This window comes from Marmota marmota, unplaced genomic scaffold, assembly GCF_001458135.2.
Source record: "Marmota marmota marmota unplaced genomic scaffold, marMar, whole genome shotgun sequence".
NCBI lineage: Eukaryota > Metazoa > Chordata > Mammalia > Rodentia > Sciuridae > Marmota > Marmota marmota.
This window is the reverse complement of record NW_025999900.1, coordinates 66,778,697-66,799,782: the sequence shown is the minus strand read 5'-3', so window position 1 is coordinate 66,799,782 and position 21,086 is coordinate 66,778,697. Positions and strand designations below refer to the sequence as shown.

General features: G+C 51.0%; 1 protein-coding gene across 3 annotated transcripts in view; it reads left to right on the top strand.

Moving 5' to 3' along the window:
* Cdc42bpb (CDC42 binding protein kinase beta) overlaps window positions 1-21,086 on the top strand; it is a 95,969-nt gene that overhangs the window by 66,209 nt on the left and 8,674 nt on the right. For 2 of the 3 annotated variants that reach the window (XM_048799381.1, XM_048799380.1), the window contains exons 17-34: window positions 360-484; window positions 955-1,060; window positions 2,118-2,266; window positions 3,476-3,570; window positions 5,593-5,672; window positions 9,652-9,741; window positions 10,031-10,171; window positions 11,465-11,570; window positions 11,888-12,024; window positions 12,579-12,718; window positions 13,921-14,002; window positions 15,641-15,857; window positions 16,005-16,067; window positions 16,967-17,563; window positions 20,324-20,421; window positions 20,510-20,594; window positions 20,714-20,831; window positions 20,939-21,056. In XM_048799381.1, the coding sequence (XP_048655338.1) occupies window positions 360-484; window positions 955-1,060; window positions 2,118-2,266; window positions 3,476-3,570; window positions 5,593-5,672; window positions 9,652-9,741; window positions 10,031-10,171; window positions 11,465-11,570; window positions 11,888-12,024; window positions 12,579-12,718; window positions 13,921-14,002; window positions 15,641-15,857; window positions 16,005-16,067; window positions 16,967-17,563; window positions 20,324-20,421; window positions 20,510-20,594; window positions 20,714-20,831; window positions 20,939-21,056 (2,547 nt within the window). The remainder of the gene's footprint in view (window positions 1-359; window positions 485-954; window positions 1,061-2,117; window positions 2,267-3,475; window positions 3,571-5,592; window positions 5,673-9,651; window positions 9,742-10,030; window positions 10,172-11,464; window positions 11,571-11,887; window positions 12,025-12,578; window positions 12,719-13,920; window positions 14,003-15,640; window positions 15,858-16,004; window positions 16,068-16,966; window positions 17,564-20,323; window positions 20,422-20,509; window positions 20,595-20,713; window positions 20,832-20,938; window positions 21,057-21,086) is intronic. The other variant, XM_015495970.2, reaches the window with a different exon arrangement.

The window sequence follows — 21,086 nt, the reverse complement described above, 5'->3', positions numbered from 1 at the left end:
AATAAATAAATTAAATAAAGTATGATGTCACATTTATAACTAAAATATATATATATTATATATATATATATATTCTTTTTTTTTTTTTTTTTTTAATTTATAAGTTTGGTCTTTTAAATGGGCTCCTTTTGCTCGTTAAAGGTAGTTACCTCAGATCTCTAGCTCAGTCACTTTTAGGGCCAGATTTTAATAGAAACAAATTAAAAACTGTCAGAAAGTCTCTATCCTGAACTTACTTTGGAAAAATCTCCTAAAGAAAGAAAGTGTTCAAAACCTCCAGAAGGACCTCTAGTCTTAGTCATGCTGCCATAGTAACAGGTGCACCTTAACAAGTGATGGGGTGGGTTGTTTGATTGCAGCTCTGTGCCTTTGTGGATAAGCTCACGGCCCAGAACAGACAGCTGGAGGATGAGCTGCAGGATCTGGCAGCCAAGAAGGAGTCAGTGGCACACTGGGAAGCTCAGATCGCAGAGATCATTCAGTGGTACGTGCCAGACACGGAGACATGCAGCCCGCAGAACACCTGTGAGACCCCCGAGCCGACCTGCCTGTCTGCTTCTATCTTGAACTGCACTGTTCCCCAGGGTCAAAGTTCAGGCCTCGCTGTGTTGCCGGTCTAGGGCTAGGCCAGCAGTTCTGCCCAGTGATCTTCTCAGTTGGACTAAGGGTGGGAAACACCAGCCTTCTGTAGGGCTTGGGTCAGGCTGTGCATGCCCTCTCATTCTGGATAAAACAGGCATGAGCTTTCATGGCAGCCCACACACTGACTGGGCAGAACCTGAGAGAGGGTGTGGCATGGGCCTCTGCTCACAGAGGGCACTAGCCGGCCCTGGGTCTTTGGTGCTCTGGCTGGTGTGAGACCATGTCTCAGGAAGGTGGGAAATGCTTGTCTTGTTCAGCTCCTCGCACCAGTAGTCTTGCCTTCCAAGATGCCACATCTGCTTGTCCCTCCAGGGTTAGTGACGAGAAAGATGCCCGGGGTTATCTTCAAGCCCTGGCCTCTAAGATGACTGAAGAGCTCGAGACTTTGAGGAGTTCTAGTCTGGGATCAAGAACACTGGTAGGATTTTTTCTAAAATCTGCATTCTTATTGCTGAAGAACTCATAGATTGCTTTATTGTAAGTAGGACTGTGGTGCAGAAGTGCTGTCGGGTAATTCCAATGCAGAGACTTGTGTGACTAGCATACACTAGCCTGCTTGGTGTCGTCAGCTTCCTTCCTTCATGTAGCAAGTGATGATTGAGGCTCTGTGGCAGCAGCTTTGTCACTGACTCAATCCTCTGTCCACTCACTCGGTGTTTTGAGCCCTGCAGTGCAGTTGGCTTTGGGCTGACTGGGGGTACAATGCAGCCTGACCTGTCCCTGGGGCAGGTGCTTCTCACGGCCATCTGAGTTCCGTTTGAAAAATATGTCTGTGTAGTTACTTTATGAATGATCTTTCTCACACTCATCGTTGGTATCTAGCTAGAGTGCTGCCATCTGTCCCTCCTCACCCACTTCTGGCTGGTACTTTTCTTGTCATTACTGCTTTGAGTGGAAAACGAAAACTTTTCATCTGTTTCCGATAAAAATTTAAGTCACCAAGACAGCGTGTCTTTTGTGGCTCTTGAAGGCAGCAGTACGTTGGGCAGCTCAGTAAGAACACGGAAGAGTGACGGTACCCAGATGGCTGGCTCCCCTTTGCTTGGTGCTTCCAGGCCACTGTCCTCCTTCCCTCACCATTGAACCTTTGTTGTAGGCAGGAGTGGTAACCACATGGTCCCGAGTAACGGGGTAGAGAAGGTCCCAGCTGCAGGGAAAGGTACCAAGACCCTGCTGGGCACCTGGGTTTGTGCAGGTGTTGCCTGGACCCACAGGTTGCCCCACAGAATCAGTTTTTGTCCTCCTTCTAAAAATCATCTAAGTCCTGGTTTTTAGGAGACAGACTTCTAAGAAATGAATTAAAGTTAGAAAACATCAAAACTAAAAGTGGGTCTGATGGACCTTGATAACATCTGAGGATTAAATTTAAATATACTAGTAAAGTTTAGAAAAAGTTGAATTACTTGTTTGCATTCATTTTGTTTACCAAATAAATAGCTTAAGATGTGTTTTTAATCTCTTCACCAATGTCAAAGGACCCACTTTGGAAAGTTCGCCGTAGCCAGAAACTGGACATGTCTGCACGGCTAGAACTGCAGTCTGCCCTTGAGGCAGAGATCCGTGCCAAGCAGCTCATCCAGGAAGAACTGAGGAAGGTCAAAGACACCAATCTCTCCTTTGAAAGGTACTTTGTGCATGGTGCTCCTCTCAGCAGGAGCAGGGGTCCTGTGTGACTCCTGAGCCATGCAGGCCCTTGTTCTCCCCATCTCGGGGGCAGGAGCCCTAGAGCTTGCCATTGTTCGGGAGCACATGAGGGCTGTCTACCAGGCCAATTTGGGAGAGTTTCAAGGAGTCTAAAGGTCTCTGGCACTTAGTGGGTGCTCAGTAAGAACCTGTTGGGTGAATGTGCAGATGTACCCACGCTGCAGCAGGTATACTCAAGTGTTCTCAAGGAATAGAGGGCAGCATCAGTAAGGGGTCCCTGTCTCCCCGTACTGGTGACAAGACTCATGGCCACGTGTCTAAGGGGCACTAGGCTCTGTTTATTTTGTCAGCTTTTCAAGCTAAAGCTGCTGTGCTAACAGGTTGAAGATGGCTCTCCCCACTTGGAAGTAGTCTGCCACTCACACGGCAGGTGTGCATGTGCTTGCCGAGAGCCCATGGCAGGAGAGCTGTTTCACCATGTGGGATGCCTTAAGCTGTAGCACCATGAATGCTAGGGTGGACGGCCAGGGCCAGCTCTGCCACAAGGAGGTGTGAGTTGCTGGCAGGATTCCAGGCCCCAAATCCTGTCTGCCTGGGGCTGAAGAAATGTGGCCATGGCTGCCAAGTAAATGTACTTCTTCTATTCCAGGAGCTGGTTTGATAACTTTGCCTATTAAATCACGTGACCCTTGCATGCCCTGAGACACAGGTGCACTGGGTGAAGTGTCTGCCAGTGTCTCCCACTAACAAGTGTAGAGCCCCGCTCTGACCTGCTTGCCTCCTAGCCAGATGCTGCGTTGTGGCAACCTTCCTCTGTTTCCTCCATGAAAGCGCGAACTCCCAGGGCCCGAGCATATCCCCCACTCCCCTGCAATCCACCATCTAGCTGATCATGGGAAAGGCCTCTGCAGGTCTGGCAGCCAATGGGTCTAGGTTCTATGTCCTCAGGGGATGGATGGCTCATCTGGAAACAGATTTGGGTGTCATAAAATCACCTAGGGCTTCCTGAGCCCTCACTTTTAAAGTTCATGTTTGGATGTTAACAATTTTGAATTATTTGTACCTTCTCTAATGTACTAAGTAGAAAGACCCAGAGTGTGGTGGGCACACTCTCTCCCCGAGACACACCGTGAACTAGCATGGATAGCCTCTTTCCAGTGCACTTAAAGCCATTTGTGTTTTATTTTAGTAAACTAAAGGATTCTGAAGCCAAAAACAGAGAATTATTAGAAGAAATGGAAATTCTGAAGAAAAAGATGGAAGAAAAATTTAGAGCAGATACTGGTAAATTAAAATCACAAAAGTTTTGTTGAACTATTTAGATATCAGCCTTTTCTTAGGAATGGTATTGTTTTCCTTTGCTTTCTTTTTAAATGATTTTTAGTTATACAAAGAACTTAAATCATTCTGAAGTCAAATTTTTGAAATGAACTATTAAAAACATCTTCACCAGAGGGGACCAAATTTGGTTTATTCTTCCTTTGCCTCTTCTTGAAAACTGCCGCAGTCTGGCTGGGCACAAATAACTGAGCCACCACAAAGCCTTGTAGGTTCAAACAGCAACTCTTTATTCCCCAACTCTCACCGGCACTCTACACACACTTCCCGGAAACACACTGCCTCCACCGGGCTCCACGCGCCAATTCTCCTGGAAACACCCCCCAAGAACTCAATGGGAACTCCAAGGCAGCAGGATCCGCCCTATTCCCAGAGGATCCGCCCTAATCCTGGAGCCGCCCTAATCCCAGAGCAGGGTCACCTTTCAACCATTCCCTCTGGTAAAAATGCCAGGCGTCATTCTGACTAAACTGTGGCTCTGAACATCTCCCCCCTTCTGTTTAATTAAACAACAAGCATGTGGCAAATACCAATGTGCATAGTCAGGTATTAGTACCCACTGGCCACCTGAGAGACAGCATGCTTCTCACTTTTCTGTGCTGGGCAGCTGCTAGGCCACAGACACTGAGACTGTCCTAAGCCCTTTTAGGACTACCCGCTGTGAGCTGTAGCAGCCCATGCTGATGGGCACTGGGCCATTTCCTAGCTTTTGCTATCATAAATAGTGCTTCAGTGAGAGCTGCATGCACAGAACCTTGTGTGTGTGTTATATGCATGTACATATGTTATATGTGTACATACGTGTGTGTATATATATATATATACACACCTTTTTCTATTTTTCTTTCTTCTTCTTTTTTTGTTACTGGGGATTGAACCACAAGTACTTTACATCTGAGCTACATCCTTAGTCCTTTTTCACTTTGACACAGGGTCTGGCTAAATTGCCCAAGCTGGCCTTGAACTTTTGATCCTCCTGCCTTGGCCTCCTGGCTGGGATTACAGTTGTGCACTTCCACAGCCCCCTGAACATTGCATATTTTTGTCAGTATGTTTTAAGGATACATTTCTAGAAATGGTGCTAAGAGATCAAAGGGAAAATGTGCATACACTGTGCTAGCTGTTGACAAATCATGAGGGGTCTCTGTCCCACAGCCAAGCTCAAAGTCGACTTTATACTTGGGGATTTTTGCCACCCTGAATATATGAGAGCAAGCTTTTTGAAGGTCTGATTTGCATTCTCCTGGCCATTTTTAAAATTCAGGTTGTTATATTTAAGCTGCAGAAACTTTTCATTGCCTTGGGGATGAAATTTTTTTATTTATGTTGTGACTTGCAGGTATTTTTCCTACTGTGACTTTACTTATAGATTTTTTTTTGCCAAGAAAAGTCTTTTCTTATTTTTTATGTTTTAAGTTATCATTCTTGTTACTTTTTGAGTCATGGTTAGGACTATTCAAGGGATCCACACACTTCCTAAAACTAAGCTGCCAAGGCTGGCTTCCAACTCAGATCCTCCCACCTCGGCTCCCAAATTACTGGGATTGCAAGTGTGGCCACCGCACCCGCCAGGTCTCACTCTTAAATTCATCTGACTGGCTCATTTGAGTTCACACTGAAGCAGTTTTCTCTCTCTCCTTAAGCCCTTTTCCCTCCTGATGACACCCATGGCTTTGATCACACATGACGCACTGTGGGCACCGGGTGTTTTTCCGATTCTCTGCCTTGTCCTCCCTCAGTGGCAAGAACCACTTAATTCCAGTCTGAGTTGCAGTGTGGCATGGGATCTGGTGGCTCTTCTGAGAGTGTCCTCACAAAGGTGCTGATCCTGTTGCTCACTCGGAGGAAAGCCCTCTGGTGCTTTTACTATTACATCACAGTTATCAGTTAATTTAGGGAGAACTGACTTCTGGTCAGTGTTGAATGTTTTTCAAGTTTTTTACCTGGACTCTTCTTTCTTTCTTACAGGGCTCAAGCTTCCAGATTTTCAGGATTCCATTTTTGAGTATTTCAACACTGCACCTCTTGCACATGACCTGACATTTAGAGTGAGTAATTGCTGCCCCTGACCAGCGCAGGCAGCTGAATTTAAGATTGCTTGTGTGAATTTGCAGGGACACCAAATAAAACACAGACACAATTTACCTTTATACGAGCTTCAGGAAAGCTTCTCTGCTCTCAGCCTCAGGCTCCCCAAAAGGGAGAGCAAGAGAAAGTCATGAGAGGCTGACGAGAGAGAGCACGTTCGGAAGTCAGCTTTTATTGGGGGGACTCTTGTTCTTAAAAAGTTCTATCCAAAAAAGGGCAGAAGGTGCAGGACTACAAGGGACATGTGGGTGTAACTCAACCCTAGGGGCACATCCCACAAGGAAGACCCCTTGCTATCCGAGCTAGACCCCGCCCAAGCCACAGTGAACGCAGTGGACGGTCAGAATCTGAGGCATTAGGGCTGAAAGGGTGTGGTCATTCATTGTGGCTCCCCACAAGTACTTTTTTTAAGTGAATTTAAATGAATTTATGGCAAATCAGAAATAATGGACTGTGATTTGACTACTGGTGGGGCCATGAGCATACCAGTAAATTAAGATATGATGTCACTGTAGGTTAGAGGCACTTACAGTAGTAGAGCTACTCCCTAGAGAGCTTTCCCACCTCACACCTAGTGCAAGCTGATGAGGAAGTGCTCACGCTTTCAGGGCAGACATCTGCACTAGCCTCTGACTGCGTAGTCTTTTGGGTTACTTTTTGAAAGATAAATTCTCATACTGCAGAATATAATAATCAGTTGTGTTATCATTTGTGTGACTTCCATGTGGCTGTATTCATAAGAACAAATTGGCACTGGTCATGGAGGCACATCTCTGTGATCCCAGTGGCTTGGGAGGCTGAGGCAGGAGGACTGTGAATTCAAACCCAGCCTCAGCAACTTAGTGAGGCCCTAAGTAGCTCAGTGAGACCCTGTCTCTAAATAAAATACAAAAAACGGGCTGGGGATGTGTCTCAGGGGTCAAGTGCCCCAGGGTTCAATCTACGGTACCAGAGGAAAACAAGAACGAATTGGCACCTAGCAGCTTGGCTGGTGACCAGTGAGCCAGCCTGCCATGGGGCCAGCTCCAGCAGAAGTCAAGTCACGTAACCACTCTTCTACTTGGGAAGCAGCTGCAGAGCACAGAATGAGTCTGTCCTCCACCCTCTTGTGCCAAGTTCCTGGTGGCACTCCAGAAAGGCAGGAAGGTTGTTCACTCTGTTTCTGAAGCACTAAGGTGGACCCTTTCTAGCAGCCACTTGAAACAAACCAAAATGCTGGAATAATGAAAGCAGCTCTCATTGAAGGACCCGAGAGGAGGTGCCTGTAGGTAGTGACTTTCCAACTTTTTATTTACACTTTTATATGTATTTTATGTGTATTGTGTGTGTATATATATATATATATAGTTGTTGATGACTTTTATTCATTTGTGTATATGCGGTGCTGAGACTTGAACCTAGTGCCTCACACAAGCAAGGCAAGAGCTCTACCACTGAGCCACAGCTTCAGCCCATATTTCACTACTTTGATCCTCCAAGAAAATGGAAAAAATGGTACCATGAGTGTGTGCCAACCCCAAAGGCATTCTGCTGGGTTCTCCCCTCCCTCCCTTTGCCATTACACACAGACTTTCTCCCCCTGAACTGTGTGAAAGTGGCCCCTAAAATACTTCAGCATTTCCGGATGTCGACAGCATTCCGTGTTATCAGTGTCATCATTCAGAAACATTTTGCCCAGTGTGAAACTGCATGGCAAATTCCCCTGTGGTCCCAGCAGCATCCTTGACAGTTGGTTTCCCTCCCAGTTCAGAATCCACCAGAGGTCATGGGTCACCCTGCGACGTAGCTCTCCTATGTCTGTCAACCTTGGACAGAGTTCCTGTCTCACCCCCCACCCCCGCCCCTGTGATGTCCTGCACTCTGGAATGACGTGGGCTGGACATCTTGGCAGAATCCTGCACAGGGGGTGTTGCGCCTCCCACTTACTCTGCCCATTTCATCACTAGGCTGAGGTGTCTGCTGGAGTGGCTCCTGTCCTGAGCAGCAGCCTCCTGGGACTGCGCGTCACCACCATGGCACACTCCTGACCCCTTGGCCTGTCGGCATGTTGTGCTTTTATCAAATTGCATCTGTGTCTTTTCCCTGGAGTTCTCCTCAGTTTTTAAGAAGCGAACACATTTGGCTATTACTTGCTCACTGGGTCTTGACAGGCCTGATGCTGTGTGAGCCCCTTTCTAGTCACTGTGGTGGCAGACCCCATCATGGTGAGGAAGGGGCAAAGTTTCCAGAACCCAAGACACTGGCCAGCGGTAACAGGATGTGGTGAGGAAAGAAGTGCTTTTTCATAAAGTTAGTGAACAGAATACAGATCTCAGTGGCAGGTTTCCAGCCAGTGCCGTCCATCAGAAGCCACAGCCATGGACAGCACGGTCCAAGAGGAGGCAGGTCGTTCCTGTTGCCCCATCCTGTAGCCAGCACCCTCTTAATGCCTCTGTGATGTAAGAGGAAGAGTGCTCACCTTAAAGGAAAAGGCTTAGTTGGGCTGAGACAGCTGGACTGGGAGCGGTCCCACTCTGGGACTAGTCTTTGGGAGCTGCTGCCCTCCCTGTGTTGGGCACGTTGCTGTGGCCAACCACAGCACGTTGCTGTGGTTCCAGCCACGGCTCTCTGGAGGTATTTTCTCACCAGCATTTGCTGGATGAGGAGCAATGGTTTTGTTCCCCTGTCCATTGCACCAGGATGCCCTCTTCTGCCCCTTACCCCTAGTTGTGGAAGTGTGTGCCTGTGGCTGTCCCCAGAGCAGGCCGCCTCCTCATGCTCCCTTCCTGCGCTTGCATCCATCTGACTGCTTGAGCACTGAGATCAGTGGAGTTCTACAAGCTGATGAAATTGGATTACTGGGTGTCCCTGCTCCTCATTCATCAGATGGGTCTCTGGCTCGTGTGACGTGCCTTACTTTTGGGTCGTTTGCTTACACTTTTTTTTTTTTTGCTTATACTGATAATTAATTGATCCGGTCTTTCCCTTGTGGATTCATTCACAAATTTAAATGCTACAACACAGTTGCGGTGCCACCTCTGCCTTCCCAGCTGAGTGTGGCTTCACGCTCAGCAGCCCAGTTGACTGCAGCTGTTGGAAATGCACAGGGGATGTGGGCCTAACACAGCTGTGGGCTGTGCTCTCAGGCATGGGCCAGTGCTGCTGCACATTTGCACGCAATTGGTGTGGGCAGTGTCAGCATTGATGCCTGTTCCAGGGATACTCATCACCACAGGGCTGCTCTGAGTGACTTCGGAGAGAAGCCTGTGGGCCGCCTTGGGACTCTTGTGGTACTGGATTGATAGACTGCTTTCAGGGAAGGTCGTGCTCCTGCTCACAGGCCCATGGGCCTCTGTTGATTGCTTCTTTTTTGTTTGTTTGCCTGTTTGTTTAGTACTAGGGATTGAACCCAGAGACACACTATTGAAGACAGAGTCTCACTGAGTTGTTTAGGACCTTGCTAAGTTGCTGAAGCTGGCTTTGAACTTTCAGTCCTCCTACTTCTGCCTCCCAAGCCTCTGGGATTACAGGCGTGCACCACTGTACCTGGCCTGTTTATTGTTTCTTGATCCCTGAAAAGAGGTTTAGAACCATCTGTCTAGTTGGTCAGTTCCACAGAAAATTGCTTACAGCTAATTCAAAGGATTGACATTTCCCGGTTTCCTACCCTTAAGTGGCTGGGGATGGGAGGTGGAGGTGGGGAGTGGATGGAGGGGAGGCCAGATGCTCTCACCTTTGGTAATAATGGTGGCTTGCCAGACTCCACCTCCCCATGTGGTCACCATTGCAGCCTCAAAAGGCCAAGGGCAGCAGTCCTCAGGGAAGGCAGGACTGCTATAAATGAAGTGGGGACTCCTAATAAGCCAGGAGGCCCCGGGATACAGGAATAAGGACTGGATTCTGGGCCCCAGTAGGTTTTGCTTTATATTAAGAATGTTTTCTTTATCTTTCCTTCCATAGACTAGTTCAGCCAGTGAGCAAGAAGCACAGGCTCCAAAGACAGAAGTATCCCCATCAGTTTCTGTGGCCGCAGGCACAGAGCAGCAAGAGGTGAGGCCGTGTTGCCCTGTCTACATCTGGGAGCCCTTGGCTCCACCCCATGTTCACGTGATGCGGCTGATGCCATCATGAGCAACAGCCACCCTAATAGCAAGGCCAACCCTCCTGGCCCCTGCCTGCAGCCCTCTCCCTGGCTCCTGGCCCACTTTTACCTTCTGAGCTCTTGCTAGTCCATCAGCTGGATGAGCAAGGCTTCACTAGGTATCTCAACAACATAATGAATTAAAAATGCAGAATGTTAATTACTAACAAGTTCTAGAAAAAAATAAACCCCTGACAGGTTCTGGCATCTGAGCACAGTGCTGGCACAGGACAGTGCTCACATTTTCCACCTGTCTCCCAGGACATGACTCGGCCCCCACAGAGGCCACCTGCTGTGTCGCTGCCCACCACACAGGCCCTCGCCCTGGCTGGACCAAAGGTAGGGCATTTCTTCTCAGGCACCCTCTTGTTTTTTAGAAAACAGCGTTTGTGTAAATAAAATGGGTGTGTTAAGTTTGTATAAACAAAGTAAGGCCCTGGTGTTCTGGTGGTGATTGTTTAGAACAGTGAGCCAACTGGTCCTGTCATACTGAAGCTACACAATGCAGGTTAGCTAGAAACTGCCAGAGTTCAGTCTCCCAGCCCTGTTCCTCTCTTAATGGGAACCTCTTTTATATCCAGTTCCTTCTCCAAGATTATTTGTATTTATCCGGCTACACTTAGAGATGTAGTTGTGGGTGAGAATTTCTCCCCAGCATAAATGGAACTATACCTGAATGTCCCCACCTTGAGTGCATCCCTGTGCCTGAGTGTGTGTGTGGCTCCACCCACTTCCCATGCTGGCCTAGGGGCTCTACAGGGTGGTCCTCTTCCTCTCAAATGTAAACGTTGGTACAGATGATAAGTTACCCTGGGTCAAGCCTAGCAAGCGCCCAGCCTTGTGCCTGGGGTGGAGCTTCTGTTCTGTTTAACGTAGACCAGTGTCTGCGGTTCTAGCTAGAGATGAAAAGCTTGATCTTGTTTGAGAGTGATTGAAGCTTGGACTCTGAGACATCAGTCCTTGCAGGATTGTGGACCAAGGAGAGAGGCCCTTTGTCTTGTGAGCACCTGATACCCAGAAGCAGCTCCATAAGGGTGCTGTGTGTCTTGGTTTTGCCCCCCTCCTGTAGCCTCTCCCTGGGGTGCTCTACCTGGGGTTGGCACTCACCACTCCCCACTTCTCCACAAGGTCTCGCCACATCTGTCTTCAGAAGTAGCGTGACACTTTTGTCGCTGTCTAGGCTTCATAAACATGCTGACCCAGCCCGGCACACTTTGCCTCTCCAGCCAGTCTCACGTCTCCTTCTGTCGGTTGTGTCCTAATGTGTCTGTCCTCCCAGCTGGCACAGTGGGTCTTTCTAGGCCTTTGCTGGGGACAGGGCTGCTGTAGATGTCTGTTACATTCATCTTGATCACACACCCAAGACACCTGAGCAACAGCCCAACCAAGATGTGTCCCTCAACTGGCCCCCAAAAGCCAGTTGGTGCTAATCACTGGGGGATATGCTAGCACCAGAGAGGTCAGCTGTGCCGTGTGGGCCACTGGTTCGGCTCCTTGGGTCCTCTGATTAGCCATCAAGGATACATGTCTAGAGAAAAATGGCACACTGCCACCTTTTCAAGACAAAAAAGCAGAATGACCCACCTTGTCTTGGCTCCTGGGCTGCCTGACCTTCTTGGTGTTCTTCTTCAGCCCAAAGCCCATCAGTTCAGCATCAAGTCCTTCTCCAGCCCCACTCAGTGCAGCCACTGCACCTCGCTGATGGTTGGACTGATCCGCCAGGGATACGCCTGTGAGGGTGAGTGCTGGCCATTGTCCAGAGGCCACATTGTCCACATGTGACTTTGACACACTCTGGGCCCTGGCTTCCTTCTTACAAGCACTAGTAAGGGCCTGGCCATCTGCACTTGCTGTATCCACAGAAGGCTGCAGCAGGCAACTATCGCCTGTCAACCATCATATAACACCCACAGCTAGTCCCCTGTGCATTTCCCTTGGAGGCTTTGTGGAGGTCAGGTCCTGCATGTCACCTTCCCTGTTTGGGTTGGGTGCCAGGGGCCATCGTGCTGCCTCCTTGGAGTTGCATGGTGCAAGAACCAGACTCTTCTCTTGCAGTGTGTGCGTTTGCCTGCCATGCGTCCTGCAGAGACAGTGCTCCCCAGGTGTGCCCCATCCCACCTGAGCAGTCCAAGAGGCCTCTCGGCGTGGATGTACAGAGAGGCATAGGAACGGCCTACAAGGGTTGTGTCAAGGTAGGAAGGGGGTCTGCAGCTTCTGTCCACGCCCTGACTGGCTCACTCTCTTTGGTCAGCTCGCGATGTCTTTGAAGTGTGGTAACAACTAAACACAGCTCCTTCTGAAGCAGTGCTTCCACTGAATGAGTGACCCAAGCACTGGTCCTGGGAGACCTCCCTCCCTGGAAGGAGGCCTTTGAGCAGGCTGAGGGCCCACAGAAGCCCTGCTCTCCCCACGTTTCCTTCCTCGTATGCTGAGCACGGCCAGTGAAAGGCATGGTTCCAAAGCTCAGAGTTGGCGAAGCTCCGAGTCCTTTCCCACGCAGCCCATGGGTGCTGTGTTTGGTGTGAGCCTGGCTGTTTGCTGCATCGTCACTGCTCCTGCATCACCTGGGTCATGGTGGAATTCTCCTCCGCAGTCCCTTGAGCTTCCTTGGCAAGGGCCACTCCACCCTTATTCAGATTCAGCCCTTACTACCAGCCTGGGGTGCCTTGAAGCATCCACCTGCTGCCCAGACATGTCCTGACTGGCCTCCCTGGCCCAGGGGAACATGGTCACTGTTCATCTGTAGGTCCCAAAGCCCACGGGGGTGAAGAAGGGATGGCAGCGGGCCTATGCGGTGGTCTGTGACTGCAAGCTCTTTCTGTACGACCTGCCTGAGGGAAAGTCCACCCAGCCAGGCGTCGTTGCGAGCCAAGTCCTGGACCTCAGGTTTGTTGCCTACAGCACCACTCGTGTTCTATGAATCTTGTTCCACATTTGTCTTTGCTAAGATAAGTTTGTGGCTGGGTAACCATTAATGTTGCTTATACCTCTGTCTTTCTAAGTGTACTGTTTCAAAGAGTGAAAAACTAAGTTGTTACTTAAGTACATGCTATAACTTTCCTGCTTTGAATATTTATAAATTTCAAATCTGCCAGATGGACATTTAACACAAAACTATACCCCCAGGAACGAGCAGAAAATCCCAGAGAAAAATGGTACCGACTCCAGCAGTCTGTGCCTTGTGTACCACTGGGAGTTCTCTGAGCCAGGGCTCTGTGTGGCCATAGCTGTGCCACCCTGACCTCATCTCTTCTGTCAGGTGATACCTACCACCCTGGCTGGCATCAGATGCATGCAGAGTGCAGGGCAGGGGGCTTTGCCTGCCATCCTCCCTGTTTTCTCTGACTTCATGACTCTGGTCCTCGGGCTCCCTGTCTATAGAGTGAGGACAGGATTGCACTGTTGATGCAGAGACTGCTGTGCAGGTCAAGCCAGTGACTAGAGGGAGGCACTCTCCAGAGCTTGGACGCAGGCCTGTGCATGGGTGCACTGCTGTCGTCTTGCCCTGTGCCGCCTGAGATGGCAGGTGCTGGCCGCAGGGTTGACTCCTGCACTGGCTGGATTTAGGATCTGGCCTGGAGATTCGGGTTGCAGCGTTGGTTCTTAGGGGGCAAGAGATGTGCAGCAGTACCCTCCCTACTGGTCCTTTGCCATGCAGAGGTGTGCCCCAGGCTGGCATGAGCCTAAGTCACAGGCACTGCCTGAAGGCAGTTGGTGGCCAGCATGCAGACCCTAAGTCCAGGGTATGCTGGAGCTGTGCCTCCATGCTGGCCTCAGCCTTCCTTTTCACACATGGCTGAGAAATGGCCACCTGATGGTGCCAAGTGACTGATGTAGAGTTGTAACTGTGGGACAGTGACAGTGCGAGTCAGGGCGCAGCCTGTGCTCTCAGCCTGTGCTCTCAGCCGTTCTAACCATTGAAGCTCCTGCAGGAGTCTGGAGCAGTTGTGGGTTTGGTCACTGTAAGTGTCTCCTGGTCCAAGAGGTGACAAGGGCTTGCTGTGTTGGGGGAGGTAGCTTGGCATGGGTATCCTCTTCATAGAGTGGCTTGCTGAAGGGTGGCAACCAGGTGTGTTTTTTCTTACCAGGGATGACGAGTTTTCAGTAAGCTCAGTCCTGGCCTCAGATGTCATCCACGCAACACGCCGAGACATTCCCTGTATATTCAGGGTATGATTTTTTTTCTATATTTCATTAATTATTTTAAAAATTACATGGTTACTGGGTGCAGTGGCACAGTCCTGTAATCTCGGTGGCTCAGGAGGTTGAGGCAGGAAGATGGCAGCCTCAGCAATTTCACAAGGCAAAATAAAACATGAAAAGGGCTGGAGATGTGGCTTGGTAGTAGAGCTCCCCTGGGTTCAATCTCCAGTACTCAAAAATAAGAAAGTTAAAAGGCCTGGGAATTTAGCTCAGAGGTAGAACACCCCTGGGTTCCATCCCCAGTACCTGGAAGATGGTTAAATTACATTGATTCCTCAGCATTTCGTGCTGCAGCAGGTACTTGTGAACATCCAGAGCAGACTCTTTCCCTGCTTCTTGTCTTACCCAGGTCCTCATGCACATCTGCCCACCCCCCAACCCCTAACTGAGCAGCACCCCCCATCGCCATCAGCCTGTGACCTTCTGGTGGGACACCTCCTGGCAGCCACTCCTGAGGTCCAACACACTTCACTGGCCTTCCCTTTTCACCTCCTAAAGCACCTTTCCCTCCTGGTCTGCAGCTCTTGCCTGGGCCATGGTGACTCCTGGTTCCAGAAGGGTTCTGCTCTAGCATGCCACTCCCAGCATTTTCTCATCACTAACAGCAGAACTGGGGTCATTTTTTTTTTTTTTAATTAAGTTGACCTAGCTTGTGAGCCCCTCTGTGGCTGAGCCTACCCCTCCCCTCCCTTCCCCTCCCTGAATTAGAGTTAGTTGCTATGGCATTAGGAAGCTTCTGGAAGACTGTGGATCAGAGAAAGAACCCACACACTTCCCTTCATGAGTCAAATCTTGATTGACCGTTTACGTCTGTGAGTCATCTCTTCACTGAATCAGTGCTCTGTTCAGTAACAGCCTCTTACAATACAAACATCACCACTGTCACGTGCTTACACAACCATCATCATTGTACGGCTAGTAAAAATCTCCAAGCTTCCTCGTAAGTTCCTGGTGAATGCTCAGAGGAAGGAGGATTTGAGACTCTTTGTCTTTCCTGGACACGTTTTTTCTTTTTCTTTTCTTCTCTTTTCCTTTTTTTTTTAATACTTTTTTTTTTTTAGTTGGACCGATATCTTTATTTTATTTATTTATTTTTATGTGGTGCTAAGGATCGAACCCAGGTCCTGCCCGTGCTAGACGAACACTCTATCGCTGAGCTACAACCCCAGCCCCTTTCCTGGACACTTTCTAAGAGTATACTTTTTTTTTTTTTTTTTTTTAATTTTTTATTGNGTTCTGCTGCCTTTCCTATCCTCTACTATCCCCCCTCCCCTCCCTATACTTTTAAATTATAATAAAATTACCCAAGAAAGCAAAATGGATGGTTACACCATAGTTTTGGCAAGAGCAGAATTAACTGAAATCTGACCAGGAAGAAACTTCGTGGTGCTGTGTTTACAGCCTCACCCCTTCCTGCTTACTGCTGCTGAGAGTCGCGGGGCCAGCAGCTGAAGAGCCCCTGGTGACCCTTGCCAGGCAGCCCACAGGGACAGAAGCAGAAGCTCTAGGAAGCCTGACCTTCCTTCGTTGACTTGCAGGGCGAGTGGCTCCTGGGCAGCCCTGGCTCTGACTCCTGTTGTCTGTGTTTTGTTCTCCCTCGTGAAGGTGACAGCCTCTCTCTTAGGTTCACCTGCTAAGAGCAGCTCACTGCTCATTCTGACAGAGAATGAGAACGAGAAGAGGAAGTGGGTAGGGATCCTGGAAGGACTCCAGTCCATCCTCCATAAAAACCAGCTCAGGAACCAGGTCGTGCACGTCCCCCAGGAAGCCTACGACAGCACGCTGCCACTCATCAAGGCCATCCTCACTGCCGCCATAGTGGGTAAGTCCTCGTGGGCTTCAGAGGCAGAGGTTGGAATGGCTGTGACTCCAGGCCAGAGTTCAGTCAGGACCGCCCTGCCCCAGTATGCAGTTCCCAGGTGTCTGCAGAGGCAGATGGCTGGCTAACAGACATGTGTTGTTCCCCCAGATGGAGACAGGATTGCCGTCGGCCTGGAAGAAGGGCTCTATGTCATCGAGGTCACCCGGGATGGTATGTGAGCAGGGGCCTCCCACCCGTCATCTCAGGTCCAGCCTGGGTGCCTACAGCACACAGCCCGAAGGGCTCAAATGAGTTGGCCCCACGTATGAGTCCAGTCCCCACGTGGAGCATCGTGTAAGCAAGAGAGAGGCCGGTGGGAAGCAGCCGTGATAGCTGCCTCTGCCAAGCGCCCCCAGTGTGTTAGCATGCCAGGCGACAGACAGCAGGACGGTACCACATGTCTGGTGATGCGAGTGTATCCTCCCTACGTCAGAGTCCCCAGAGTGGGGGCTAGAGTGCCTTGCAGGAGGACCTGGTGGCAGCAGGCACTGAAGCACTGGTCACTTAGTTCTGTGCTGGATGTGTCACTCTTGCCAGAGGGCTGTGGCCAGCAGGCCCTTCTGCACAGTGAGGGTGAGCCCAGAAGCCTTGTGTGGCCGTAGCAGCCTGACCAATGGTTCAGGTTGTAGAGCAGAGTGAGGATGGAGATTCTGAGCCCCTGCAGGTCCAGGGTTAGTGTGGGGCCAGTGAGGGGTGGGCACTTTCAGAGTTTGTTGGAGGATCTGGGGAGGCTGAAGATAGCATGTGTTCTCTGTATTCAAACCAAGGTTTCTTTGGTTAGGACATGAACTGGAATGAGGTCCATGTCTACCCCACAGGGCCTCACTGCCCTCAGGAGTGGTGCCCAGCGAGGGCCCTGGCACACTGGGGGCTTGTGGAGTCAGGGGTGTTAGGACTATGGTAGGCAGCGGGCAGATGCTCCCGGGCATTTGTGCCTCTGGCCCCTTGCTGAGGATGGCTAGGACTGGCCACAATGGGGGGCTGCAAGGGCCCTGACACAGGTCCCCAGTAGAGCTGGGGGTCTGTGAGACGTCGAGGGCTTCCCCTCACCCTTGTCCTCCTCACCACAGTGATCGTCCGTGCTGCTGATTGTAAGAAGGTGTACCAGATTGAGCTTGCACCCAAGGAAAAAATTGTCATCCTCCTCTGTGGCCGGAACCACCACGTGCACCTCTGTCCATGGTCTTCCTTTGACGGAGCAGAAGGCAACTTTGACATCAAGCTTCCGGAAACCAAGGGCTGCCAGCTTATAGCCACCGCGACGCTGAGAAAGAACTCCTCCACCTGTTTGTTCGTTGCGGTGAAGCGGCTGGTCCTCTGCTACGAGATCCAGAGAACTAAGCCTTTCCACAGGAAGTTCAGTGAGCTGGTGGCTCCGGGACATGTGCAGTGGATGGCCGTGTTCAAGGACAGGCTCTGTGTCGGCTACCCTTCTGGGTTCTCTCTGTTGAGCATCCAGGGGGACGGGCCGTCTCTAGACCTGGTAAATCCCACTGACCCCTCGCTTGCGTTCCTCTCACAGCAGTCTTTCGATGCCCTTTGTGCTGTGGAGCTCAAAAGTGAGGAGTACCTGCTTTGCTTCAGCCACATGGGACTGTACGTGGACCCTCAAGGCCGGAGGTCACGCATGCAGGAGCTCATGTGGCCTGCGGCTCCTGTCGCCTGTAGTATGTATATGTTTTCTGTTGCCATACCCCGTTGCCGCTTCTCACGTCCACGGTCGGCATGTGCTCCTTTGCTGTGGTTTGTCTCCCAGTCCGTAGCTGAGCGGTTGCAGGAGCTGGAGGGGCCTAGGCTCCGAGCACTGGCCAGGTGCCACACCGCAGCAGTACAGGGGCCCTGCGGGTCACCCCGGCCTGCCTGCTACCCTGAGCATGCTGCCTCATTGCTCCTGGGGCTTTGCAGGTGCCCCACAGAGGAGCCCCACGGGGGGCCTGTGGGCAGAGGGCACAGTGAATCAAAGAAGGGACCTTGTGTTTAACTCTTTCTAAAAAGGCTTTCCTCAAGTAAGTGTAAGTGTAAACTTACACAGCAATACAGTAAACTAAAGGGTTTTGGTGGCCAGGAAAAAGTCAACCCTGATGTCTAGGTCATAGGGGCCTGTGTTTCCTGGGAGTGGTAGGAGCCATTCTGTTTTCAAACAGCCGAGTTAGTAGTTTGTTCAGTGTGAGTGACTTCTGTGTGGACACCTGTGGCACTGGGCATAGTTGGGATGACTTGGGCACCCCCAGGGCCTAAGCCTGACAGACGGCCACTTCAGCCAGCCTGCAGCCTAGTTCTTTGAAGGGCCTTCAGCCTGGAAGTTCTCCATCTGGCTGTCATGGGATTATCAGGGTAGTAGCAGGTAGCCAGCAAGCAGGGCAGCCAGCAGGACACACAGCCCGCAGTGAGGGCACTGGAGCAGGAGGTGGGTATCATGTTTGCGCTTAATCACCTGAAACTGAAGCCTTCGTTTTCCTTACCTGTAGCCTTGCCAACTGGCAGTGTGCCCAGGGCACTGGGGCCAACACCCAGGCCTGGGGTGGGCTGCAGTGTCGCACACTGTCCTGTACAGTGGGACAGCAGGGTTGGGACAGCAGGGTTGGGGTGGGGGTGGCTGCAGGCCAGACCTGGAGTATGGTGCCATGCTCCTAGTCTCTGTCCTCACGTGCAGGGCTCCTGCCCACACACAACTCCTGCTTCCCAGGGTCCTTTGATTGTTTGGCACAGTTGAGGTTGAAAGGGATCCGGGTCACTAGTGCAGTGTTTCTGTAGGTGGCCACGTATAACCATGGACACCTGAGGTCATTGCGTCTCTGCCTTCGTGGTCTCCTGTCTTCTCTGCCCTGTGCGTAACATAGATGCCAAATCAATTTCAGAGCTGGTAAAAAATAATTTAACATTTAGGGTGAAGAGGTGCTTCTGCAGAGCTGTATGCTGAGTACTGTGTACTTGGCCATCTCTTAGGGGTGCCAGGTCTTGCAGAGGCGACTGAGAACCACAGCGGTTCTGTAACTTGCTAATCTTCAAACTCCAAAGCCCATATTCTTTCTGCTGTATTAATTTTTTAGGTTATTTGTTTCTTTAGACATCTCAATTTTTTCAAAAATTATCAGAAACGAAACCCCCACAGCAAGTGAGAGTTCTTCCTCCAGAATTCCCCTATGAAGACTGCACACCTGAAAGTCAATTCAGGGTCAGCTTTTGCATGTGGCCTTCAAAAAGTGGGCCAACCTTGTGTCTGGAATGTCACTTCTGAGAGGCTGGTGACTAGGCCCAGCACCCTGTCTACCTCCCTGGCCCTGCTGTCCTTCCTTTCCCCTGCACAGGGGCAGGAGAGGCTGGCAGTGCGGGCTGGCTGCAGGCTGTGCCGGAAGTGGAGCCGAGGTGCTCATGCGCACTCCAGCTGGACAGCATAGGTCGACTGACCTGGGATTTGGAGGACTGGGCACAGCTTTCTCTTAACTTCATGTCCTGCTGGCCTTTAGCTCTGCCTGTCCATGAGGGGCCACCTGGGAACTGTGCCAGGGAGAGGTCGAATGGCAGCAGTTAGGGTGCCTAGAGGGTGGCCCCCTGTGGGAAGTGGTCACCCACTGCTCCTAGTCCATCAAGTCATGCAGGTGGCCTTCACTGCCATCCTCAAAATGGGGGCATCCTCTCAACCTCCCATGCCCACTGTCAACCTAACGGCTGGCCAGCTGTTGTCCGTCAATGGGAAGATACACCAGCCATAAGTGACCATTCTCATGTGTTTTCAGAGCAGGCTACTAGAGGGTTCCCCCACATCCTCGGGGATCTGTTTGACAGTACCATGCTGTGGGGAGGTCTCACACACTCACCCAGAACCTGCCTGCCTTGGTGCTGACTGGACGAGGGACCACCCCACTGCATGGTGCTGAATAGTTGGCCCCACCTGAACTCTGCACCTGTGGGCCTGGATTGATAGGCTTCTATAGCCATCAATTCTGATAGGAGAACTAGATGAAAAAACAAGCTTTTAAAATCATTCTAAGTATCTATACTGTGGTGTTTAAGCTGTCACATACAGACAAGTCCGTGGCGCACACCTTCAATCCCAGATACCCTAGAAGCTTAGGCAGGAGGACCGCAAGTTCAAGGCCAGCCTAAGCCACTTAGCAAAGCCCTCAGCAACTTAGTGAGACCCTGTCTCAAAAATTAAAAAAGGCTGGGGATGTGGCTCAATGGTTGAGCACGTGAGTTCCATCCCCAGCACCAAAAATTTATGTAGTTATGCTGGGGGTGGGGGGGGTGACACGTTAAACGTGTGTGTCGCCCTGTAATGAACACGACTGGTAAGGTGGGAACATGAAGCCCAGGGGGCGGGCAGTGCTGCCCCCTCCTCTGAACCTTGTCAGGCCGAGGTGGCCTTAGGAGGTAGCAGGCAGGGCCCGGCGCTGCCACTCACCCATTGGCTCCATCTGTGTCAGGCTGCAGCGGCTCCCACGTTACCGTGTACAGTGAGTACGGCGTGGACGTCTTCGACGTGTGCACCATGGAGTGGGTGCAGACCATCGGCCTGCGGAGGGTGAGGCAGCCTCGTGGTCTTGTGTGGGTGGGCTTCCCCTGCCCACCTGTGGCCAAACGTGACTGTCACTCTCTGGTTTCCAACACAGATAAGGCCCTTGAACTCTGACGGCAGCCTCAACCTCCTTGGCTGTGAGCCTCCGCGCCTTATCTACTTCAAGAGCAAGTCCTCAGGTGAGCCTCCCGTCATAGGGGGCAGAATCGCGGCCCCAAGCATCCAGCAGTTGCTCTCAGGCCTGGGGGATACTTGCCACTCAGCAGCAGCCATGGTGACTGCATGCTCTCTGCTGCAGGAACGGTCCTCAATGTGCCAGACACCTCAGACAGCAGCAAGAAGCAGATGCTCCGGACTCGAAGCAAACGGCGCTTTGTCTTCAAGGTGCCGGAGGAGGAGAGGCTGCAGCAGAGGCGGTAAGGGCCAGGGCCCTGGCTGGCCAGGCCTCGCCTGAGGAAGGACTGGCTTGGAGCTGAGAGGATTTTTACATATTCCTGAATCTCAGAACGTTTCCTTTCCCCAGAGAGATGCTCAGAGACCCAGAATTGAGGTCCAAGATGATATCCAACCCCACCAACTTCAACCACGTGGCCCACATGGGCCCGGGCGACGGGATGCAGGTGCTCATGGACCTGCCTCTGGTGCGTTCAGGTCTTGGGGGGGGGGGGGCG